General features: G+C 47.3%; 1 protein-coding gene across 2 annotated transcripts; it reads left to right on the forward strand.

Moving 5' to 3' along the window:
• Positions 1–26,157, forward strand: LAG3 (lymphocyte activating 3). 2 transcript variants are annotated; one of them, XM_081176640.1, is made up of 8 exons: positions 1–145; positions 15,058–15,217; positions 16,866–17,092; positions 18,180–18,437; positions 18,882–19,175; positions 21,609–21,893; positions 23,107–23,219; positions 24,997–26,157. In XM_081176640.1, the coding sequence occupies exons 2-8, from the start codon at positions 15,153–15,155 to the stop codon at positions 25,099–25,101; spliced, it is 1,347 nt and encodes a 448-aa protein (XP_081032766.1). In that variant the 5' UTR covers positions 1–145; positions 15,058–15,152; the 3' UTR covers positions 25,102–26,157. The 2 variants fall into 2 exon arrangements, with proteins under 2 accessions (XP_081032766.1, XP_081032765.1); XM_081176639.1 differs by lacking the exon at positions 1–145 and adding an exon at positions 14,388–14,762.
• Positions 26,158–26,213: the final 56 nt, after the last annotated feature.

Here is a 26,213-nt window from a genome sequence, read left to right on the forward strand (position 1 = left end):
CGCTGCGTCAGTCTGGCCCACAGAGGATCTCCGTGGGAGTGATCCAGCCCATGCCCGGTAAGCCTTGCTGACCCCTGGTGTAGTCCAAAGTTTCTGGACTAGGCTGCAGCAGATGGGCTTAGATGGACCATTGGCCTGATTCAAGGTAAGAAAGCTTCAGGAGTGCTTACAGAAACACAGCCTTCAGATTCATAGATCATAGAATTGTAGAGTTGGAAGGGACCGCAAGGTTCATCTTCTAGTCCAACTCCCTGGAATGCAGGAATATTTTGCCCAATGTGGACCTCGAAACCACAAACCTGGATTCAAATCTGATGCTCTACCAATGGAGCTATCCCAGCTGACTCAGAGAACCTCTGAAGGCCTGGTGAGAATAATGGTTGCCCAATATAAAACCCAACTCAACAGTTGCACTAGGTAAAGGTAAAGGTACCCCTGCCTGACAGGGCCAGTCGTGACCGACTCTAGGGTTGCGCGCTCATCTCGCTCAAGAGGCTGGGAGCCGGCACTGTCCGAAGACACTTCCGGGTCACGTGGCCAGCGTGACGAAGCGGCATCTGGCGAGCCAGCACCAGCGCAGCACACGGAAACGCCATTTACCTTCCCGCTATAAAGCGGTCCCTATTTATCTACTTGCACTTAAGGGTGCTTTCAAACTGCTAGGTGGGCAGGAGCTGGGACCGAAAGACGGGAGCTCACCCCGCCGCGGGGATTCGAACCGCCGAACATATGATTGGCAAGTCCTAGGTTTTACCCCCAGCGCCACCCGCATCCCACAGTTGCACTAGTGGAAACTTAATGTGCAACAGGTTGTTTAAAAAGAGGATTAGACAAGTTAATGGTGCATAAGGCCATCAGCGGCTACACCTTACAGTAGGTATATCCAGTTACTGTATCACTGGAAGGATTTCCAGGTGGGCAAGTACTGTACATCAAACACACCCAAATATTCCCAGCGTGGGAAGTGTATATAACAGGAAAATCTGGAGGTGGTGTCTCTGCTCCCTCTGGTGGCCACACATAACACAGCCTCCAACGTTGTGACACCAGCTCCTGCCAGGATTTTGGGTTTTTTTCCAGGGTGGGAACTACAGACACCACTAAATCATAACTGTCAACTTTCAGATTTGAAAATAAGGGATCAGCAGCCTAAAAATAAAGGATCAGCAGCCTCACCTGTCCCAGGGACAGTCTACGGGATATCTAACAATCCAGGATAGCAGCGGTGGAATAAGGGAATTCCCTGCACAAAAAGGGAAGGTTGACAGCTATGCTCTAAATCTCAGGCTGATTTCTGGCTGTCCTTGACAAATGAACTAAAGAAAACTGTGTGCCATGCAAGCGGTCCAGCAGAGGTGATGCTTGACTCTTGCCTCCGTTAAAATGCCAGTTCTGTCAGTGCCTGAGAGCCATTTTTCATGAGAAACTCTGCATGTATGTTTTAAAGCAGAACCCCCAAGTACCTCTATCTTCCAGGGAGAGTCCTGGATTTATAGAAGCTGCCCTGGTTTTTTATTGGATCCTGGAATGTCCCACTCTTCCTTAGGACATTCCTATTTCTGTCTACTGTCCCCAGGATTCGTGAGGAAGGAGAAGTCAGGGGTTTTGAATGTATGGTATGGATCAATGTGTTGCCTCAGAATGCATGTGGAAGATCATTTCTTTGAATACTTCCTGGGAGTAAAAATCTATTCCAAGTTTTTTTTTTTTTTGTCTTTACCTTGCAACCCACCCTTCCTCCTTTAACTTTTCAACGCCACACCATCATCTTTTAGTCCATGCAACATTCTTCAGAGAGACATGTAAAGCTGTTGTTGTTGTTCAGTCATTTAGCCATGTCCGACTCTTTGTGACCCCCTGGACCAGAGCACGCCAGGCACTCCTGTCTTCCACTGCCTCCCGCAGTTTGGTCAGACCCATGTTTGTAGCTTCGAGAACACTGTCCAACCATCTTGTCCTCTGTCGTCCCCTTCTCCTTGTGCCCTCCATCTTTCCCAACATCAGGGTCTTTTCCAGGGAGTCTTCTCTTCTCCTGAGGTGGCCAAAGTCTTGGAGCCTCAGCTTCAGGATCTGTCCTTCCAGTGAGCACTCAGGGCTGATTTCCTTCAGAATAGATAGGTTGATCTTCTTGCAGTCCATGGGACTCTCAAGAGTCTCCTCCAGCACCAGAATTCAAAAGCATCCATTCTTCGACGATCAGCCTTCTTTATGGTCCAGCTCTCACTTCCATACATCACTACTGGGAAAACCATGGCTACTGAGGAAAAATTTCCGGGTCAGTTGTGCACTCGGTCCGTGGAAACTGGTAGGGAAGAGAAATAGCATTCAGATTCTTTGCTTCAGGCATTCCGGTGTCTTCCATTGCACTGCTCTTGCTGCCTTCGAAATGCGCCCTGCGCCTGCCTTAGGCTGCAACACTTGCCTGTGGCTCCTGGGACTCCTGAGATCTGACCCTGCTGGTCTCCGACCTGGAGCAACGCTCCTGTTTTTGCCAGATTCGAAAAAAATAAAACTCTGGTTTTGTGCAGACATGCATGTTTAGCAGTTACCAGCAGTGGAAAACTCCCTGTTCTCGCCCTCGTGCCTGCTCATAACAATACTTGTGTTGGTTTTACTTTTGGTGTCACACTAGGAAAATGTAACCGAAGATTGCTCATTGTTGTTGTTTCAAAGGGCGGGTTTTTTTTAAAAAAAAACAACCCAAATGTTTTGTTTTTATTTCTTTTTTCCTGCAAGGGAATCCCACGAAACATTGCTCATGGTGATGCAATGTGAAGATAAATATGGTAGCCACAAGCCGGCAGTCAGGCCGAGCACAAAGTCACTTCATAAATGTACAGAAGGGGACGACAGAGGATGAGATGGTTGGACAGTGTTCTCGAAGCTACGAACATGAATTTGACCAAACTGCGGGAGGCAGTGGAAGACAGGAGTGCCTGGAGTGCTCTGGTCCACGGGGTCACAAAGAGTCAGACACGATTAAACGACTAAACAACAACAGCATCACTGAGCTAATGAGATGTGCAATTATATGCATACAGCTCCCATTTGTTTTGATGGTTGCCAAGGCTGCTTCTAAGTCTCAGATTCTAAGCTGTAGGCCATGTCCAGAAACCTTTGGGAGAAGCCAGAAGTGTTTAAAATGGTATCATAGTGCTTTAAATGTGTGGAATGCAGTGATAGGGGACAGATCCTGAGAACTCAGGACTAAGTAGAGAATGGGGCTGGTAGCACCCACTGGTGGCAGGTCTCCCTGTGCGACATAGACATGGCTGCTCAAACAACTGGATATACCTACTTTAGTTTCATGAAATGTTATGATCCACCAGGGACCATTTATCACCTGCTATAATATCACGCTTTGCTTTTTAGGCTAACCTTTGTCTCACCATATGGTCTGAAGGCATGTGAGGCCACAGCTGTCTTTGAAGCTAAGCAGCTCCAAGTCTGGCCAATGTACGGATGGGAGACTTTTAGGGACGTATATGCTGCTTTGGGTTGCCAGATGGAAGAAAAGGGAGATATAAATGTAGGATTTTTTTTTGAAAGCACGTGTCCTTTCCTATGTTCGCAGTGACTCATGGTTTTAAGCAAATTAATCTGACTTCACTTTACACGAGTAGGGGGAGCGAAACTGAAAATATTCTGCCCCCTCATCCAAAGATTCCACTCCTTCCACAGCAGCCTTTTATTTCGCAATGGATATAATTCATTCATTATAACAACTGTGTTGTTATTGCTGCTTACTTGTTTTCTGTGCAAACTAATTTTTGCCCAGACCTAATTTGCAGTCCCATCTTCAAGCATGGTTGCTGTACCAGCCTGTCCACGGTAAACCAGCAAAATACTAAGGGTTTTTCAGGGTTACTGTTCCTTTAATTAGGGATTTCCACCTTGTTGCTTTCTTTTAAAATGGCTAGTTTGCTTTTTCCTGACCCGCAATTAATCCCTGTTTTGGGGTGGGGGTTAAGAACTCCTCTTTGCAGCCAGAGCAACTGCTCATTATTTTTAAATTTTGTTTTTTGGGGGTAGTGCAATTTTGCTACTGGGAAATTAATGAGCAACTGCTCTAGCTGCAAACAGCAAAAAAAGTTAATTAAACCTGCCCCCCCAAGTGGGAAAGAGGAGCCAATTAAGGATTTATTCAGGCATGTTGAGGCCAAGGTAGCCACAGGAAGCAATCAATTATCTGCTTTAAAATAAAGAGGCAAGGAGGAACCAATTAATTAAAGGGGCAGTTGAAGGGAGATGGGAAACTTTGCCGAATGGGATTTACTCCTGAGTAAACATATGGTGGGCTCTGGCTTATTCGGACAGACATTTCTGAATTTTTATGAAGGATTTCTATTTTAAGTTTTGTGGGAAATCACCCTTTAAAATCTACTAATGGATTCCAGAAAAGCGATGCTTAGTTGTTCTCACTTGGTAGGAAAGCAGTCCATGAGGAAGTGGCTAAAATGGTGAATTGTGCCCCATAATAGGTCAGAATCTTCTGTCTGCTGCTCTTAATGACAGCCATAGTCACCATCTACAGAGTTTAACTGATCATGACTCATGCTAGGGGCCATCCCCCCAACCCCCCCCCAAATACACCCTAGATGAGGATAATGAATTGTTAGTCAAAATGACCTTCCTTATCACCCAGGGATGTGGCAATAAGGTTGCATACCCTCCAACATTTCTCTGATGTTTGCAATAAAGGTAAAGGTAAAGGGACCCCTGACCATTAGGTCCAGTCGTGGCCGACTCTGGGGTTGCGGCGCTCATCTCGCTTTATTGGCCGAGGGAGCCGGCGTACAGCTCCCGGGTCATGTGGCCAGCATAACTAAGCTGCTTCTGGCAAACCAGAGAAGCGCATGGAAACGCCGTTTACCTTCCCGCTGGAGCGGTACCTATTTATCTACTTGCACTTTAACGTGCTTTCGAACTGCTGGTTGGCAGGAGCAGGGACTGAACAACAGGAGCTCACCCCGTTGTGGGGATTCGAACCACCGACCTTCTGATCGGCAAGTCCTAGGCTCTGTGGTTTAACCCACAGCGCCACCCACGTCCCAATGTTTGCAATAGAGATGTCCTATTCCATTATTCTTATTATTACCCCGCCCATCTGATTGAGTTTCCCTGATTGAGTTAGTAGTTGGGTAACTACCAACATATATAAAAACGTAATTATAAAACATTAAACATTTTCTTAAAAAAACTTCCCTATACAAAGCTGCCTTCTAAAGGATGTCTTCTAAAGGTTGTATAGTTACTTATCTTCTTGGCTTGGGAGTCACATAACTCCATACCCACCAATATTTAGCCAAAGAATACAGGGACATGCTAAGGAAAAGTGGGACATTCTGGGATCAAATCAGAAACTGGGACAGCTTCTGTAAATCTGGGACTGTCCCTGGAAAATAGAGACACTTGGAGGGTCTGAAGTTGGTTGCATCCAGCAGATCCCAGGGAGTGCTGGAAAAGTCAACATGGAGTGAAGTCATCTGACCAGCTTCTTATGTTCTTATTTTCTCTCTCTCTCACACACACAAACAATGTGCACACACAGCTCCCAGCTGACAATGACGTCCTCCTAAAGGCATAGGAACAAATTCATGCTTTTTGTGGTCTCCATGCTATTTGCCTGTGGTATATAATGAGGGGAAATGGAGGGTTATCACACAAACATGGGTTACTCTAGTAAACACCTGAAAGAGGAAAATAATCAGTAAGTGTCTCTGACTGTATGAACCGACTTGCCCTCCAGTTCGTATCCAGAGTTTGCTTCTGCTGAGAAGCAAAATGACTATAGAAGCTTATATTTGCCCACAAATACGGAAAATAAAGCAAAACATGGGTGATGGGTTACCAGCTAGTGACCGGGAACGTACAGCACTAGTACAAGACCTGTTTGGGTCACCAGCAATTTTGGTTTAGCTGAAATATGTATTTGAGGCTTTCAAAAGCTTTCCAGGAATACAGCTGTGTTGAAGGATCTTTTAACCTCAGTCTATGCAAAACGCCAAACTCTATGTCTTAGAAAAACAGGACCTCGTCTTCTGTGGAAGGAGATGGGACTTGCAAGGGTGCCAACTTGCATAAAATATGGGGGTGCTGGTGCTGGCTGGGGTTAATGTTAGTTTAGTCAGTTCTATTTTTCTAGAGAAAGAGGTGCTGGGACTCGCCATGAAGCCTCCCTTGTTCTCTTAGAATGGCAATGGCACCCATCTCAGAGGTACCAGAACTGAGTTCTGTTGAGTTTTGGTGGGGAAAAAACCATGGCTGTAGTCAGTGCCGGATTTACCTATAAGCTAAACAAGCTATAGCTTAGGGCCCCACTCTCTTGGGGGCCCCCAAACAAATTAAAGAAAAAAACCCCCTGGATGTACATTTCTAAAATATAAGATAAAAAACAAATAAAATAAAGCCTACATACAGCAACAGTGTTTTGTGTTGTGTAGGCTTCTATGATGTAAGTAATGGGCCCCGCCTGCTAGCCTGCTCCCTAAAATATCCCTGGTTTGCTCATTTCTATATACAGGGTGCCTACATTCTACAAATGCAAATAGCTTTACATACCTGTTAGGTCCATAATTTACCATATAGCATATATTCAACACAAAAAAACAGCAACAATTTATTGTTGACAAAGGACAGTTGGACGTATAAAGGGCCCCATTACCTTCAGTAGCTTAGGGCCTCATCAAACCTTAATCCAGCCCTGGCTGTAGTCCAAAACACCTGGAGGGCACTAGTTTGGGGAAGAAAACTCCAGGTAAGCTGTAAAGTACCTGTACACAGCAGCTCTTTTCCTATGTGTGGTTTAAAAGGAATGAGACAGTCGGCAGGGAAATGGTTAAGCTCCTCTGCTTTTCCATTCCCCATTGTGCTCACCTGAAGCTGCTTTTCCAATTCAGAGCAGACCAGTGGACAACTATTATTTGGGCCAGCCCACCCATGGGATAGGGATGCAGGTGGCACTGTGGGTTAAATCACAGAGCCTAGGACTTGCTGATCAGAAGGTCGGCGGTTCAAATCCCCGCGATGGGGTGAGCTCCTGTTGCTCAGTCCCTGCTCCTGCCAACCTAGCAGTTTGAAAGCACACCAGAGCAAGTAGATAAATAGGTACTGCTCCAGCAGGAAGGTAAACGGCATTTCTGTGCGCTGCTCTGGTTCGCCAGAAGCGGCTTAGTCATGCTGGCCACATGACCCGGAAGCTGTACGCCGGCTCCCTCGGCCAATAAAGTGAGATGAGCGCCGCAACCCCAGAGTCGGTCACGACTGGACCTAATGGTCAGAGGTCCCTTGACCTTTACTTTTACCCATGGGATAAGGTGAGGCAGCCGCGCCAGGTGGCAGGATCCACGGTGGCAGTGGGCTATGTACGGGAATAAAAAATAATATTTTGTTCATGGAGAAATTGGGTGGGTAGGTGGGAGGGGGCTTGGAAAGCCACAAAAAAACCTTTTGACATCAGACATTATAGCTAAAGGTGAGCAGGTCTAGGTTGACTGCGGAACAGGTGGGTTAATAGATGTGGTTGTGAATGGCATTCAGTGTTCTGGAGTCTTATGTTTTATATATTGTATTCTTTCTGGATTTTTGATGTTTCCTACAATGTTTTTATTTTTTACCCTTTCACATATGCTTTTATTGACTTTTTCTTTGTAAACCACTTTGCCTTTTAAAAACAATAATAATGAAAAGTGGTATATAAATGCTTTTAGCAAATAATAGCAAATGGTATTACAGCAGGGAACCCACAGGAGCAGTTAATTTTTAAAAACAAACTTCTACAAAAATTAAATGACAAATTTGGAGGGGTCTTGGGAGGCCTCAAAAAAAACTTACTGGGGTGCAGATGTAGCCTGCAAGCCAGAGCTTTCCAAACTTTTCATGTGGATGACACACTTTTTAGACATGCACCATTTCGCGACCCAGTAATTCAGTTTTACTAGCAAACCAGAGGTTAAACAAACCCTTTTCCAGTCCCAGGAGCAGCATGGGAGCCTTCGCATGACACGCCGACACACTAATGTGTCGCAACACAGTTTGGAAAGCATTGCTGTAACAAACCTAGATATACATTTACTGAAAATCTACAGGCATAAATCTGTTGCATATCTTAATAGCTACGGTAATGGTACCATTTTCAAACAGGTTTAATTTACACCTTTTTCTTTACCCAACATTCTTCTGCTTTCAGGTATGTTCACTGTATATGAAAATAATTCTATCTCCTTTTTGACATTTCCAAAATTTACCTTGTATAATTGCACAGGTGATACATGCTGGCACAGCATCCTTTTAAACAGTTATCTTGATAACTTACACAAAGTGTAATGTTAATTACTGCCTTGCACAAATATTCCAACATCAAATGTTACAATGTTTCATGAATCTTGCCCCCATTTTATCATACCATTTCCTTGCAATAAAGTCATCGTGATATGTTTAAAAGATGTAATTTTTTAAGATAGTATAGTCACATAATTGAAATCCATTTCTTTATAGCTTCTTATGGAAGCTACATAACTGCAGATATTCAAATCATGGCAAATAGAGAATACTAAGAATAGAGTAACTACCCTGCCTTTTTAAAATTTCAAATCTTCTAAAACTGGTAATTCGAACTCTCTTTACTTGCAGATATAGCTGATCAAGATATTCTTTTTCTATATTTATCACAGCTCCTTCTTAAATTCTTAAATTGTCTATTAAAAAATATGCTCACAATTCCATTACTCCATTATTCCATTACTCACTATATACAACTTTGCAATAATATAACCTCAGGTTTGATACACGAAAGCCGCCTATATTTTTCTCATCTGCCGTCACTTTTTCCTTAATTCTTGCTTATTTCTTGGTCCACAAAACCTTTTTATTAGTCTATTCCATTTTCTAATTTCACTTTCTTCCATTTTTATCGGCAAATCCTAAAAGCTAAAGTAGAATGCTCTCTGCTGCTTTGTTACAAGTTAAATGAAAAACGACAATAATACTTGAATAGGCTATTGAACAGAGCTATCTGTTGCTTTCTCTGATCACGATTTTAATTAATTATGGCCATTTCAGACAGACCCTCCAAGTGCAGTGGCAGAGCTTCATGCTCTGGCACCGGGGGGCGGAGAGCAGGCGGGGGCAGGGCTGGCACGTGTCCGGGGGGTAGGGCTCATTGCCTGTGGGGGCAGGGCCCCAGTGCGGACGGGGAAGCATCTGCAATGGCACCCCGCTGGGATCACGCTGCTGGGGGCAGTGCGCTCCCCCCCCACTCCTCTTCCTTCGCCAGTGTCCAAGTGTCCTATTTTCCAGGGACAGTCCCAGATTTACAGAAGCCATTCTGGTTTCTGATTTGATCCAGGATTTTCCCGCTTTTCCTTAAAGGTAAAGGGACCCCTGACCATTAGGTTCAGTCGTGACCGACTCTGGGGTTGCGGCACTCATCTCGCTTTACTGGCCGAGGGAGCCGGCGTACAGCTTCCGGGTCATGTGGCCAGCAGGACTAAGCCGCTTCTGGCGAAGCAGAGCAGTGCACGGAATCACCGTTTACCTTCCTGCCGGAGTGGTACCTATTTATCTACTTGCACTTGATGTGCTTTCGAACTGCTAGGTGGGCAGGAGCAGGGACTGGGCAACGGCTCACCCCATCGCAGGGATTCGAACCATCAACCTTCTGATCGGCAAGTCCTCGGCTCTGTGGTTTAACCCACAGTGCCACCCGCATCCCCGCCTTTCCTTAGGATGTCCCTATTTTCATTGGAGAAATGTTGGAGGGTATGGAGTTATGTGACCCCCCAAACCACGGAGATAAGTAGCTATGCAACCTTCAGAAGGCAGCCCTGTATAGGGAAGATTTTTAAAAAAATGCTTAATGTTTTATTATGTTTTTAGATTTGTTGGAAGCCACCAAGAGTGGCTGGGGTAACCCAGTCGAATGCGCAGGGAATAACAACAACAACAACAACAACAACAACAACAACAACAACAACAACAACATCCCTATTTTCATTGGAGAAATGTTGGAGGGTATGTTTCATGCATTATATGCCTATAAGTCTGGCATCTTGGCTGGTATCTACTGGTAGACCTCCTACCTTCAAAAATTTGCAGGTAATGGTAAATAACCACATTGATGTTAGCTATTTAAGTAATTTAGGGTTTGGTGAATGCTGGGTGCCACTGCAACTATAAAAGAACAAGGGAGGTGTTCATGGTGAGTTCCGGCACCTCTTTTTCTAGAAAAATAGCACTGCAAATAAGTTAGGTGGGTCAGGCTGGTGTAGCAAGAACAACCTGTGACATGTTAAACCTTTGCAGATTTCTGATGGCTGTGAGCTCCCTGGGCCAGAGGCTACGTCACATTCACACAGCTTTATCTCTCTTCTCTGAAAATGCCTTTCTGTGACATCTTTTCTCGGTACCCTCTGACCCAAGGCTCCCTAGATGGGTCCTGTGTGACCTTCCATCAGCCGTCAATGTGCTGCTGGTCAGGGTTAGCGTTAGAGATTATAAACAAGAAGCCACAGTAGAGTCAGCGTTTAGAATGGGCTGAAACAGAGACAACAGAGACGTCAAATCTAAAGATAGAGGCACATGCTGAGTAAAACAGAACCTCCGGATGGAGCCATCATTTCACAGAAGCTCACTCAGCACAAAAGCACCTTGACCAGAAATATCTCTTGAACCAGAGCTCACAATTCCCTCAGGACAGACACCTCAACCTTAGTTCCCAGCTTGTTGATCTTACTCCCACTTTACATTAGTCCTTCCAACTCACCTGCGTGGATTGTCTTAAAGGTAAAGGGACCCCTGACCATTAGGTCCAGTTGTGGCCGACTCTGAGGTTGCAGCGCTCATCTCGCTCTGTAGGCCGAGGGAGCCGGCGTACAGCTTCTGGGTTATGTGGCCAGCATGACTAAGCCGCTTCTGGCGAACCAGAGCAGCACATGGAAACACCATTTACCTTCCCGCCGGAGTGGTACCTATTTATCTACTTGCACTTTGATGTGCTTTCAAACTGCTAGGTGGGCAGGAGCAGGGACCGAGCAATGGGAGCTCAGCCCATCGTGGGGATTCGAACCACTGACCTTCTGATCGGCTATCCCAGGCTCTGTGGTTTAACCCACAGTGCCACCCGCATCCCTGTGGATTGTCTTATCTCCTGGCAAATTACAGGAAATGCAACAAATGCGAGCTGTCGCTCAGGGACTGATCTGTAACGCTGCCAGGTCCGTTCAACAAGCAGGATAAAAGGATAATGTTGTATGGAAGATGTCAGTCCTCTTATTGCAGATCGATGTTCCTTTCATGAGATGGTTAACTTGTCCATAAGCACGATGTCCCATATTGGCAAAATCCGAGCTTCAGAAAGATTTGCATTTAAAGTTTTCTGATGAACACCTTTTCCAATTGCATTGTTTGAAGATGTTGCCACAGGAAGAGAAGGCATGATTCCTTTCCCTCCACAAGATCTGTGTCAAGACAGTTCCTTAGTTCAAGGATGATCCAGCCCCCTTGATAGCCGTGCAAAATCCAAATCAGGATATGTATTTACATCTGGGAACAGTTTCGCTTGTAAAGAACATAAGCAATAGGATTCCATGAGTATTTGGCCCCATCTGCATTATACATTTAGGACAGTTTCATGACACTTTAAACCCGTGGTTCCCAATGTAGGGGGCAATTTGATTTTTAAGGGGGGCAATTCAAGAATGAGTTATTAACAGGAAATGGCCTTTTAGGCTTCCTCCACATGAATAGGAGTTCACTTTTTGAATAATAAGGATTATATGTCACAAGGGGGGCGGGCATCAGGATTTTAGAGACACTTAGGTGGGGCATGGCCAAAAAAAGGTTGGGAACCACTGCTTTAAACAGTCATGGCTTTTACCAAAGAATCATGGGGACTGTAGTGTGTTACAGGTGTTGAGAGATATTAGGAGACCTCTATTCCCCACACAGGGACGCGGGTGGCGCTGTGGGTTAAACCACAGAGCCTAGGACTTGCCGATCAGCAGTTCAAATCCCCGCAACGGGGTGAGCTCCCATTGCTCGGTCCCTGCCAGTAGCGTAGCGTGGGGGGTGCAGGGGGGGCCAGCCGCACCGGGCGCAACATCTGGGGGTTAGGGTTAGGGGGTGCAAATCCACGGGTTAGGGGGCACATATCCACGGGTTAGGGGGCGCAAATTACTTGCCTTGCCCCGGGTGCTGACAACCCACGCTACGCCACTGGTCCCTGCTACTGCCAACCTAGCAGTTCAAAAGCACTTCAAAGTGCAAATAGATAAATAGGTACCGCTCCAGTGGGAAGGTAAACGGTGTTTCTGTGTGCTGCTCTGGTTTGCCAGAAACGGCTAAGTCATGCTGGCCACATGACCCGGAAGCTATACGCCGGCTCCCTCGGCCAATAAAGGGAGATGAGCGCCACAACCCCAGAGTGGGTCACGACTGGACCTAATAGTCAGGGGTCCCTTTACCTTTTATTCCCCACAAAGAGCTACAATTTCAAGAGTTCCCTGAGAAGAGAAATTGCTTGTTAAACAACTTTGGGAGTTGTAGCTCTGTAAGGGAAATAAGCGTCTCCTAAGAACAGGGCCAGCCCACTCAGGAAGCAAGATGAGGTGACTGCCTCAGGTGGCAGGATCCACAGGGACATCAGATCCTGATGTCCATCTTTCTCTCCACCCCCTCCCCGTTCCTGGCATAGATCTTCCCTCACCCTTTCTTCCCTGGTGCCATTTTGGGGTCCACCTCAGACGCCGAAATTTCTTGGGCTGGCCCCGCCTAACAACCCTCATTCCCATTAACCAACTGTAGTTCCCAGGATTCTCTGGGGCAAGCCATGACTGTTTAAAACGGTATGATACTGCTGTAAATGTATAGTGCACATGGTGCCTTTCATGCAGCTCCACTTATATTGCCCTCTCCTGCACATTCTTAATGGACACTGGCAAGCTGCCTCTTGAGGAATTGTTCTTCAATTGTTCTTCTGCAATGCGCTCTACGTGGGGCTACCTTTGAAGGTGAACTGGAAACTACAACTAATCCAGAATGCGGCAGCTAGACTGGGGCGGCCGCTGAGACCACATAACACCGGTCTTGAAAGACCTACATTGGCTCCCAGTATGTTTCCGAGCACAATTCAAAGTGTTGGTGTTGACCTTTAAAGCCCTAAACAGCCTTGGTCCTGTATACCTGAAGGAGCCTCTCCACCCCCACCGTTCTGCCCAGACGCTGAGGTCCAGCGCCAAGGGCCTTCTGGCGGTTCCCTCATTGCGAGAAGCAAAGCTACAGGGAACCAGGCAGAGGGCCTTCTCGGTAGTGGCGCCCACCCTGTGGAACGCCCTCCCATCAGATGTCAAAGATGTCACCATGAGTACGTTTCCGAGCACAATTCAAAGTGCTGGTGTTGACCTTTAAAGCCCTAAATGGCTTCGGCCCAGTATACCTGAAGGAGCGTCTCCACCCCCATCGTTCTGCCCGGACACTGAGGTCCAGCGCCGAGGGCCTTCTGGCGGTTCCCTCATTACGAGAAGCGAAGCTACAGGGAACCAGGCAGAGGGCCTTTTCGGTGGTGGCGCCCGCCCTGTGGAATGCCCTCCCATTGGATGTCAAGGTGATGGACAACTACCTGACATTCAGAAGACATCTTAAGACGGCCCTATTCAGGGAAGCTTTTAATGTATGATATTTTAGTGTTTTTTGGTTTCTGTGGAAGCCGCCCAGAGTGGCTGGGGAAACCCAGCCAGATGGGCGGGGTACAAATAATAAATTATTATTATTATTATTATTATTATAAAGAGATAAACAACTACCTGACATTCAGAAGACATCTTAAGGCAGCCCTGTTCATGGAAGTTTTTAATGTGTGATATTTTAGTGTATTTTTGGTCTCTGTGGAAGCCACCCAGAGTGGCTGGGGAAACCAAGTCAGATGGGTGGGGTACAAATAATAAATTATTATTATTATTATTATTCAAGGCTGGCCTTCTCTAAGCTGGATCCCTCCTGGTGTTTTGGGCTGCAGTGCAGGATGTGCTGTCAGGGGCTGATGGGACTGGTAGTCCAGACCATCTTGTGGGCCCAAGGTTGGGGGGAAGTTAGCTGATCCAGACCTGGTCAGAACCTCCTTGGTGTCCACCTACATGTGGTCCAGCAGCATCAGCATCTCCACCTTCTCAAAGCATCACCAGCACCGCCACGTTCTGACTTAACCAAGATAAAGAAACCGTACCGTAAAAGGGAAAAGATGAAAGAAGAGCACCAAAGAAGCTGTGCGATGAAAGGGTAGAGATCAAAGAAAAACACCCAGGGCACTTCCTGAGAAACTGGCCCTATGTACATTTTCCACTGCAAGCAAAACCATGAAGAAAAACAACGGTTACTGAGTGGACCGAATGAGATGGAAACAGTTTCCATTGCAAGTTGCTTTCTAGAACTCACTCGGTTGCCTTCCTGCACGTGGCTCAGCCTGGGGCCGATTTCTTGGCTGTGACGTCGCTCGCTGCAGCGCCGCCAGGAAACCAGCAGCCCACCTGCAATATAAGGGTGACTACGGAAGTCTTTGATCAGAGATCCACCTCCATTTCCTTAGCCTCAGGTTCTTGTGTGGTCCATCTCCAGCTCCCCTTTCAAACCCTTCCCTTTTCAGCCAGAGGGAGGAGGAGGAGGAGGAGGAGGAGAAGCTAGAGGGCACTCACCCATTTGTCCCTGTGACACCACTATGACTTTACTATTCTTCTTCTGGACTATTGTCCTCAGTCTGCAGCTGACTATTGGTAAGGAAAGAGAAGTGTGGCCCAGGATACCTGAAGGCAAGGTGGGGTTAGTGCTTGCTGTAGGCTTTGCTTCAGCTTTTATTTTGTATCTGAGCTCCTGCAGGAGGTCCACTCTCCATCTCTGCTCCAAGCTCTTAAGCAACAAAGACCCACCCCTTCCTGACCCTAATTTCACTCCCTCCATTTTATCACGGCAAGAGACCTGGGTGGCATAGGCTAGGCTGAGAGATATCGTCCTCTTGGGCATGCTTGTAACCTCATCTTTTCCTTGATTGGCCCCACAATCTTCTTGCAGCCCAGAATGTTCCTTGTGCACCAGGAGAAGCATGTAGAGTGTGGGCTGAAGAAGGCGGACGAGCTTTGCTTCCTTGTCACCTGAGTCGTCGGAGGATGAAGAGCAGCTTCAGGCAGCTGTACAAGGGATTAGCTCTTCGCTGGGTGCATCATGGAGACAGGTAAGGCAGCCATTTCTATGCACTCAGGGTTGGGGGGGGGAGAGGGGGCTTTCAATTACCGTATTTTTCGCTCTATAGGACGCACCCAACCATAGGACACAGCTTGTTTTAGAGGGGAAGAACAAGAAAAAAAAAATCATAGAATCATAGAATCATAGAGTTGGAATAGACCACAAGGGCCATCGAGTCCAACCCCCTGCCAAGCAGGAAACACCATCAGAGCACTCCTGACATATGGTTGTCAAGCCTCTGCTTAAAGACCTCCAAAGTAGGAGACTCCACCACACTCCTTGGCAGCAAATTCCACTGTCGAACAGCTCTTACTGTCAGGAAGTTCTTCCTAATGTTTAGGTGGAATCTTCTTTCTTGTAGTTTGGATCCATTGCTCCGTGTCTGCTTCTCTGGAGCAGCAGAAAACAACCTTTCTCCCTCCTCTATGTGACATCCTTTTATATATTTGAACATGGCTATCATATCACCCCTTAACCTCCTCTTCTCCAGGCTAAACATGCCCAGCTCCCTTAGCCGTTCCTCATAAGGCATCGTTTCCAGGCCTTTGACCATTTTGGTTGCCCTCCTCTGGACACGTTCCAGTTTGTCAGTGTCCTTCTTGAATTGTGGTGCCCAGAACTGGACACAGTACTCCAGGTGAGGTCTGACCAGAGCAGAATACAGTGGCACTATTACTTCCCTTGATCTAGATGCTATACTCCTATTGATGCAGCCCAGAATTGCATTGGCTTTTTTAGCTGCTGCGTCACACTGTTGGCTCATGTCAAGTTTGTGGTCAACCAAGACTCCTAGATCCTTTTCACATGTACTGCTCTCAAGCCAGGTGTCCCCCATCTTGAATTTGTGCCTCTCATTTTTTTTGCCCAAGTGCAATACTTTACATTTCTCCCTGTTAAAATTCATCTTGTTTGTTTTTGCCCAGTTCTCTAATCTGTCAAGGTTGTTTTGAAGTGTGATCCTGTCCTCTGGGGTGTTAGCCACCCCTCCCAGTTTGGTGTCATCTGCAAATTTGATTAGGATGCCCTTGAGTCCATCAATTCTCCCCCTCTCTGCTCAGTGCCCCTTCAGCGAAGCGGCAGGAGAAACGGAGCCCCTTCCATTTCTCCTCCCGCTTGGCTGAAGGGCCGCTGCGCAGTTCTCCCTCTCTGCTGAAGCCAGGAGAGTCTTGCTCTCCCAGCTTCAACAAAAGGAACCCGAAGCCTCTGGAGCGCAGCTCGAGTTCCCGCTGCACTCCGAAGGCTTCAGGCGGCTATCCCTGAAGCCTGGAGAGTGAGAGGGGTCGGTGCGCACCAACCCCTCTCGCTCTCCAGGCTTCAGCGAAAGCAACGCAAAGCCTCCGGAGCATGGAGGGAGCGCTCCCTCTGCGCTTCGGAGGTTTTGCATTGCTATCACTGAAGCCAAGGAGCCTGCATTCGCTCCATAGGATGCACACACATTTACCCTTCATTTTTGGAGGGGAAAAGGTGCGTCCTATAGAGCGAAAAACACGGTACTTTTATTTACCACTTTCTCTTCCTTCCCCTCAACTCCCTCCATTCCACCTATCCCCACCTCTCTCCTGTATCCCCTTTCTGGGCTCCCGCCCCACTCGTCCAGCACTTAACAGTTGCATTTCCTCCTCCTCCATTTTCCTCAGCTCCCACAGGAAACGCCACTTGGTGCTCATGGTGGAGCCAAGTGGCGTCAAGAAAATGGCCCGCTCCACGATGCACCGAGCAACCGTCTGGGACCCTGGCTTCATCCGTGGGAATTTTTCGCTCAGGATTGAGCCGCTGCGGAAAGAGGACGCAGGAACCTACGTGGCCGTGGTGAAGTTTGCCAAAGAGGTGTTGCGTTGCCAGGTGGAGCTTGGCGTGGTGTCAGGTAGGTGAATCTGACAGCTGGCAGCAGCTGCAGGAAAGACAGTAGCCAGGTTCTGTCAAGCAAGCTATCTGAAGAGCTACTTTGGAACGTGGAAGGGAGAGCATGGGCAAGGGTTGCCAAACCGTTCCCTTGCTGCCCTCAGTAGCTTTAAGCCATTTTCCTAAGCCCTACTCACTTCCAGCCTTGGAGGTGGGCTGGGAGAAAAGTTCTTCAAGAGATGGAGTGTAAAGAGGGGAGGGAATGGCAGGGGCGTTGCTACACTTGCGGTGCAGGCCTGTGAGGCAAGTTGGCATAAATTGGCAGGTGGTTCTGGGCAAATTAAGATGGTGGATGGCTCAAGTGTCACTGGCACTACACTTACCCATGCTGGTAAGTAAGGGATGGAAGGACCTGTCAATTTCAGTCCTCTTGGATTCTCATTTTCAAATCTTAGATTCAATTCTCTACCTTTTTGCAGCGATTTGCATTAAAAAAAAATCCTCATGGAAATCCACTGGCATTTTCATGGGAGTTTCTCCCAATAAAAGTCTTTTTTGCATGCCGTTTTGACAGATGAATGCATTTTTGCACGTCTTCTTCACTAATTTGTATGCAAACTTTCCCCTAACAGAATGAATTTTGCAAACACTGTTTGACAAAATTCAGATAAGGGCAAACTTCAAAGGATGGCTGTGTTTCGGTTCTCATATTATTTTGGAAAATGTTGGTTTTTATAAATTCACCTCTGAATGCCAACTGAATCTAACAACTGTTCCATCCCTACCTGAAACCAAATATCTGTTGTTGTTCAAGTCTCTAAAAACAGAGGGACGTGGCAAGAGACCTGGAGCTGGGTCGGGCCCTGTCAGCTACCCCTTAATAATGCCCTTGCAGAATGGTTTGACTCCCCTCACCAATCCTCACTTGATATGTGAATGAGGCAGAATTCACCCCTCTTGCAAAGAAAAGGTGACGGCACCATTTCATCCGCTATGCCCCTTGGACTTGACTGCTTTCTCCAGAAAGGAACAGATGGAGATGTTAGCTATATGATGAAAGTCCTATCTTGTGATACGGACATCAGTGTGTGATTCTCCTTTTCCTTCAGTGACTCCTGATTCTCCCAGTCCCCTGATTGAGTCTGAACCTGTCCAGTTAACCTGCAACTCCACACATCCAGAAACCCCCCAAGAGATACGCTGGTTCCATGCAGGTCTGCTCATCGCCAGCTCTGGTCGGTTCTCTTCCCTGAACCAGACTCTGGTTATCTCCAGATTATTCAGGAGTGATTCTGGGCCCTGGGTCTGTGAACTCACCTTTGCAGATGGGGAGAGAATTTATGCCACGTACAACCTGAAAGTCATAGGTAAGACTTGCCTTTTGCTTTCCCTTTTTCCCCAACCAGAGAGTGCTTCCTCTTAGGATAAAAAATACAATAAATAAATATTCTCTTAAGAATCAGAACACATTTCCTTTCTAAATTCCTGCCGCCCTTGTTATATTTTGTGGGACTCACAGGGCCTTGCAGAGCCAGGCAGGTGGATAATGTGCCCCCCCTTTTTTTTTACCCTGGGGATAACTGAAGTCTTATAAATAAGTAAGTATATAAATAATTTTCACAAAAGTTATGCTGAAAAATAATTTTATTTTTTAAATGGAATTTAAATTATTCATTTTAAATGGAAAATATAGATAAATATGCTGACTGAGGCCCCCTTTGGAATCGGAGACCCCGGCCAAGTGGCCCATATGCCCCCCCCTCTGGGCCTGATTCACACAATAGCATGTCTCTCCCCCCCCCCAAACCCAGGATTTGCTGAGCCAGCCATATCTGTAGTCTATGCTGCGGCAGGATCTGATGCCCACCTGCCCTGCCTCCTGAACGACAATCCCACGGACTACGGCATTTCCAGGGTGGCAGCACGTTGGAGCTACGCAGCAAGGAGAGAACCAAAGACAATAACCACCCTCAGTAATGGAAGCAACAGAAATTTTACCCTCCATCTTCCTGCGGTGGGTCTTGATGATGCAGGTTGGTACACCTGTGAGATTGCCATTCAAGGAACAAACATCACAAAGAACATCACACTGGCAGTAATGACAGGTGAGGAGTGGGGGCGGCACCAGAATTTATTTACAGTGGTACCTCGGGTTACATATGCTTCAGGCTACATACGCTGCAGGTTACAGACTCCGCTAACCCAGAAATAGTACCTTGGGTTAAGAACTTTGCTTCAGGATGAGAACAGAAATTGTGTGGCGGCGGCAGCGGGAGGCCCCATTAGCTAAAGTGGTGCTTCAGGTTAAGAACAGACCTCCAGAACGAATTAAGTACTTAACCCGAGGTACCACTGTGTTTCTTTATTTTGTGAGGAGAGGGAGACACAGAAAGAGCCAAGTAGAGTTCCAGGTTGGCGAGTTGTGTCCTACATGTTAAGATCTCTGAAAGAAAAATGACAGCGGAGTCATAGGCGCCGACTCCATGGGGCCTGAGGGGGCCCGAGCCCCCTCAAAAATTCGTTTGGGGGTGCTCTGCCCCCCCAATAATCTCGGGCACCCCTGCAGCATCAATCCCCACGCCCGCGCCGCCAGCCCCCGACGGGCGCCCCCTCCCCGGCTTGCCAGCTCCGCGCGCGCTCCGCCTCGCCTGCCAGCTCGGCTCCCTCCTTCCCTCGCGCAGCTTGTTTTGAAATTCCCCTTCCAGCTCTGCCGCGGCCCGCCTGCTCCCTCCGCCCTCGCCACCGCCACCTCCTCCTCCTCCTCCAGTCCCCTCCCCTCGGCTGTCCCCGGCACAGGCTGCCTCACGTACGCGGCTGCAGGCAGCCCCCGGAATGGAGTCCCCGCGCGCGGAAGGGAGTGGCGGGCGCGCAAAAGGAGAGAAAGCCGCTGGCGCGCGGAAGGGGCCGGTGGATGGATGGACCGGCGGGCGGCGGAGGCACCTGGCTGGAGGGAGGTGGCGCGCAGCGGAGCTTCCAGGAGCGGCGGCAAGTTACCTGCGCGTCGCCAAGGGCGCACCTGCCTGGCCGCCAGCTGGAGGCTGAGGGCCGCGCTATCTAGACTTTTGGCTTTTGGTCTGCAGAAAATGCACCCACACCCAACAGGGGGTGAGAAAGGCCTAAATAGCTTTTTATTATCACTATATGTATATCCCACCGCCTCCTCCCCACCTGCTCCCTCGCCAGCCAGCCAGCCAGCCAGCCAGCCGCGCGCCCTAGCCGGAGAGCCCCGGCCGTCCCCGTCGCGCAATCGACTGGATCTCCCTTCAGCAGGCCGTGCTCACAACTCCGCCCAGGGACCCCCCAGCAGCGGATCTCCGGCCCAGCTGAAGAATCCGGCAACAAGCCCCCTCCTCCCCAATCGCTCTGCCAAAATACGCTCCAAAACCCCCCAGATAGGCCGCCGGCCGCCAAGTCTCGTGGCGCCCTGAGCGAGGGTCTCTCCCCAACACCGCCACCTCGAACTGCGTTCTCCCGGCTACCCGAGCGAACCAGCGGCAGGACCCCGGTATGGGCCCCCCCAATATTTTTTATAAGTCGGCGCCCCTGAGCGGAGTCCAGCAATGGGTTGGGGGGGGGGAGAAGGCAAGTGAGGGGTGATGAAATATACTCAGAGTCACAAAGTGATTTCATGCTCTTTTATTCGGCTCAGAGTGGTGAGGAGGAATGAATGAAAGTCCCCTCAAAGTATCTTCTTTATATACATTATTTACACAATGGGCTGCACATGATTGGTTAATTCTGGAATTCTACTGTAAGCCAATCAGGTTGTGGATTCACTTATATCTGGAGCATGATTGGGTGGTTCCTGCCAACCAATCATACTGCTGCATTGTTCTTGGACCAATCAGACTGCTGCATTCTGAATCCTATTGTTCTAGGACCAATCAGACTGCTGCAGTTTGGATCCTAGTCAACTCAGTACATAACAGGTGATCTCCTTGTTTGGGGAGTGCACTTGTCCTTTCTGAAAAGGCAGCTTCAAAGGTTATCCCATGATGTTCTTATTGCAGGAAACCCATCTAGATATCAATCAAATCATAGCCATTCAGTCTAGATTAATCAACCAAAGCTCTGGTAGGTGAATCTGGACTGGTGGCGGAGGTAATGTCAGGAATTCTGTGTTGAGGGCAGGCTTGTGTGGTTTCCAATGTTGTTTTGATTTGCCATGTTGCAACAACACAGAATAGGAAAGAAAACATTTTAAATGGCATTTACTGTACTTCTAATAACTAGGGAGAGCTTTGGTGAAATAAACTCACCTTCCCTTTTGCTTTGCTTTCCCCTCCACATTTCCAAAATGCATTGGCAGCGAGGTTTTGGGGGTCATGAAAAAATGATTTAGATTCATGTTCATCAGTTAATTGGTTAAAAGTCAGGTGATTCGCCAGGTGGAAACTGATTTGACAGCCCTGGAAGTAAGAGATGTCATGTGTAACAAATGGGGCCAGGAATAGACTCCGCTTCAAGGGAGGATATGAGAGAGGCAGGTGATAGAGGATAGAGAAATGAGTAGCTTCTGTTTCTTTCTTTCCATTCAGTCACCCCGAGCACTGAGGGGATCATCATGGAGGGATCTCGCCTGCTTCTCACCTGCAATCTCAGCTACCACACAGGAAAGGAGCTTTTTACGTGGAAGTACCTCGGTTTGAATCCCACAAACATGTCTTCGCCTGAGGCTGCCTCCACAAGTTTTGGGCTCCTAAGCCAAGGCTCGACCCTGGAGTTTCCTCAGGTGTTGCCCAATGATACAGGTACCTGGGAATGCAGTGTCCATGGCCCAGATGGGATGTCAGGATCGGTGCAGTACCACCTTGAAATTGCAGGTACATTATTAATTTGCTTATACGCTATTAATTCTTTCATTTGTCATTGCTGAAATCTGTACCCGGTACAGTGGTACCTCGGGTTAAGAACTTAATTCGTTCCGGAGATCCGTTCTTAACTTGAAACTGCTCTTAACCTGAAGCACCACTTTAGCTAATGGGGCCTCCTGCTGCCGCTGTGCTGCTGGAGCATGATTTCTGTTCTCATCCTGAAGCAAAGTTCTTAACCTGAAGCACTATTTCTGGGTTAGCGGGGTCTGTAACCTGAAGCATATGTAACCTGAGGTACCACTGTACTCCGATCAAATTAACAGGGCAGCTTATAGTAAACTGTTTTAAAGACAATAAAATAACGTGCTCATAAAAAGAAGCTAAACCCGGCAACTCCATAAAAGCAGCCTGAAAATGATATATGATCTAGGTAGGTTAAGTCTAGTCAAAGGCGACTATGGGGTTGTAGTGCTCATCTCACTTTCAGGCCAAGGGAATCAGTGTTTGTCCACAAAAAGCTTTCCAGGTCATGTGGCCAGCATGACTAAACCGCTTCTGGCGCAACAGGACACAATGACAGAAACCAGAGCACATGGAAATGCCATTTACCTTTCCGCCACAGTGGAACCTATTTATCTTCTTGCACTGGCGTGCTTTCGAACTGCTAGGTTGGCAGGAGCTGGGACAGAGCAACGGGAGCTCACTCTGTCACAGGGATTCGAACTGCCAACCTTCTGATCGGCAAGCCCAAGAGGCTCAGTGGTTTAGACTACAGCACCACCCGCGTTCTACATATATAGGATCTATATGTAATTGATCAAGTCTGTGTGTGGACTACACAGGAAAAAACCAAGTAGTCTGTCTCCATTGATTCCAGAACAGAATGTGGTGCAGCCACCGACAACCAGTCTTCAGTCTCCATCTCCTGTTAGTTTTCCCCCAGCCACCATTGCTGAACATATTCATTATCCAACTGTTGCCTCTGATGAATAGGCCTTCATGGTTCTTCAAATTCCTCTGAAAACCTCTGCTCAGAGACAATAGCTGGATAGAAAAAAAACAAGCAGGTACCCTCTGTTAAACAAAGGGTCTTCTGTTCCACCTCCATCCTCTTTTAAAAAAAATATTGTCTGTTTCCAGCAACTAAGTGAACCCCAAGTTTTGATGCTTTCTGGTCCTTTTGATCCTCTCCAGATTATTTAACTGCAGTCTTGCCTTGCAGGTGCCCGGATCGCCCTTGTGCAGCCCAGAGCAGCTGAGAAGATCACTCTGGGGCTGATAGCCTTCCTTGTTATTCTAGTCTCCATCCTTGCTTTGACCTGCCTGAAACAAAGAGTAAGTCACTGCATCTGCTTTCTGTTCTCACCTGCTCTGCTCCTCTGGGCGTTCGGTTTTATTTTATTCTAGCAAGGCTTGAGTGGGGAGGGGACCCAATAGATAATATTACGCTCTGTCATTGCTGAACGTCCAGCAATGCCAACAGACCTTTCCTCCTGATGAGGCTTGAGACAGATGTAACATTTTCAAAGCCATGCCCTCCCTAAACAGCTAAAGTTGCAATACGAACCAGCCCAGGAATGCTAGTTACCGTATTTTTCTCTCTATAGGACGCACCAGACCACAAGACGCACCTAGTTTTTGGAGCAGGAAAACAATAAAAAAAATATTCTGAATCTCAGAAGCCAGAACAGCAAGAGGGATCGCTGCGCAGTGAAAACAGCAATCCCTCTTGCTGTTCTGGCTTCTGTGATAGCTGCGCAGCCTGCATTCGCTCCATAGGACGCACACTCATTTCCCCTTACTTTTTAGGAGGGAAAAAGTGAGTCTTATAGAGCAAAAAATACGGTATTTATTCAGCCATCACTTTTCACAAACAAAAGGATGCCCCAAAGAAACTAACAACACATCTACTGCAAAATAGTTTAAAAAGTCAGAAAATGATTTTTAGATCACAGGGCAGTGTTGGTGAGGGGTTAACACTGCACCATTTAAAATCTTTTCTAGATACCCGCAGTTGTGTTGTTTATCATTTTAATGAAAACAGATGTCAAAAACCCTTTGAAAAGCATTGCTCTGGCATTAGGGCAGGGAGAAGTGTGAAACACTGCTATAGCGAGACATGAGGTTTGCCACGTAGCTTGCTGTTGTGGTCATTGATTTTTCTTTAACCAATATCCGATGCAGGGAAGAAGCAGGATCTGACCCATGATGTGGCAGACAGAGAGTAAGCCTTTGCCCCTGCAGCAGTTCTGATCAAAGCCACACAAATGTTAATCAATAGCATCTGTCTGTTATTGCCTATCATGTCATTAGAGATGGGTAACATAACTCTCCTCATTCAAATTCCATGCACCTTTTAAAATGTTAAGTTAAAAAAAAATGGCTGAGGACAGATGAGACATTGTTTGTTTATCTGTTTATGCACTATTTTGCAAGCAGCCTTCAGTTCTCTGGAAAACAAACAGACAAACATGTTTAAGTGTTCCTGATAATTGCATGATACCCCTTCATGCAGTTCATGTATGTAGTAGGCTTAAGTCACATGCACTAATGTCGATGGAACAAAACAGAACATACACACAGAAAAAGTGCAAGGCCTGTAGAAAGTCAGGTGCAATTCTGCCTGAGATCAATGCATAGCTGTCCCTTATTTGGCGGGACAGTCCCTTATCCCAGTGCCATGTCCCGCTGCTGTCCCTTATTGATGAGGCTTCATTTGGCTGCTGGCTGGGCTTTCTGCCTTTGGCTCGGAGGGCCTCAGAAGTTGAACATACCTGTGCCCGGAAAATCCCTTATTTTGGCTGCTGATCCCTTATTTTTGAGGCTGCTGGTCCCTTATTTTCAAATCTGTAAGTTGACAGCTATGGATCAATGGCAGGGTAGCATGAAAATCTCACAGCCCAGAAACAACCATTTTATCTCTGGCTCTGGGAAAGGAAAGGCCTTCACCAGGACACTGTGAAATGATGAACAGTTGAGCTTGCTTTTCTGATGGACTTTCGCCCCTCCAAAAAGCTCTGCTGCTGTACAGCTGATGGGACGTGAAACCTTTTGATATTGAAATAGACAGGAAGTAACTCTGTTGCCAACTACTTTCCCTCCCCCCTTTTAGACACGCTCCCGAAACTTCCCAGCATTGGATCTGATGCTAGCTTCCGCTTTGCCGGGGAAAGAAGTAAAGGATGAAGGCCAGGAGGAGAAGGGACTGCAGATTTAAAAGAAGCAAGAAGGCTGCTTACAGGGCAACTTCCAAGGATAGCCTGATGGTCCTATCAAGTGAAGACTGCTTATAGGGACAGCCAAGTGTTTGCTCACCTGAGGTGTTCTCAAGCTATGAGGTAAAACACTTGGAAGGGGGATTTAATGCTCCCCCGTGGAACATGCCTTCCTCCCTATACCAGACAAGGCAAGAAGATGCATGCTGGACTTTTCAAGGGGTGATTCCATGCACGCACACCCCATTTGTGTTGTCCCGCCAACCTGATTTGAGAAGGGCTGCCCTCCCTGTGTGTAGCTGTTACAGAAAAAAAAGGGGGTTTGGCTTTTGCTGCCCAGCTCCCCAAGGGACTGAGTCCCCTAAGTCCATGATCACTCAGAGATGAAAGGATGGAGGCAAGATCCATAGAAAGCAAGGCAGATCTTTATTTTTCTGTTTAACAGAGTTCCCTCCCCTCCTTGCAAGGAGGTAGGAGAGACCCCAGTAGTGGTGGGAAGCCCCTATAAAGACTTTTGAAATTGACCCCCCTGTAACCCAAGACCCCCCCCCAAAAAAAACCCAACATACCTACATCATAGAAGGAGGTGGTCTCCCACAGAAATTTGAGAGTGTTGCTTCTCTCCTGTCTGCCAGGATACCTGATAATGCCTTTTCCGGGTAGCTTGGCCATTCCTTTGATATGGTAGTTTCTGAATCTCTTACACATATTGATAGTTCTGCTCAGCTTAACAGATACTTGCCAGACTGTATTTGCAGGGATGTGTAGGTCCCTACAGTCCAGTGATAATTGGAAAGGTTTTTCCATTTCCTTCCTCCTTGAAGGGAAATATTTGAGGTCAATTTGGGAGAGTTAAAATGGCTTCAGGATTGCTCTCCTGTTCTATTTCAGACCTGTGGTTTATCTACTTATGTATGTTTTTGCCCTGTACGTTTGTTCTATATTTGAGACCTTAGAATTCTTTTAACATAGCTTTCCCCTATTGGTGGGTTTAGGAAGGGGCAGGAGAGTTTTGCTCTATTCCCATTTCGCCTGTTAGTGGCCTGTTCCACAAACCTTTGCACTATTCTGCTGTGGGTGGCACAGGTGGTCGGTTGGGTGCTGGGTTCATGGG

The sequence above is a fragment of the Podarcis bocagei genome (genome assembly GCF_964188305.1).
Source record: "Podarcis bocagei genome assembly, chromosome: 17".
In the NCBI taxonomy this organism is placed as follows: domain Eukaryota; kingdom Metazoa; phylum Chordata; class Lepidosauria; order Squamata; family Lacertidae; genus Podarcis; species Podarcis bocagei.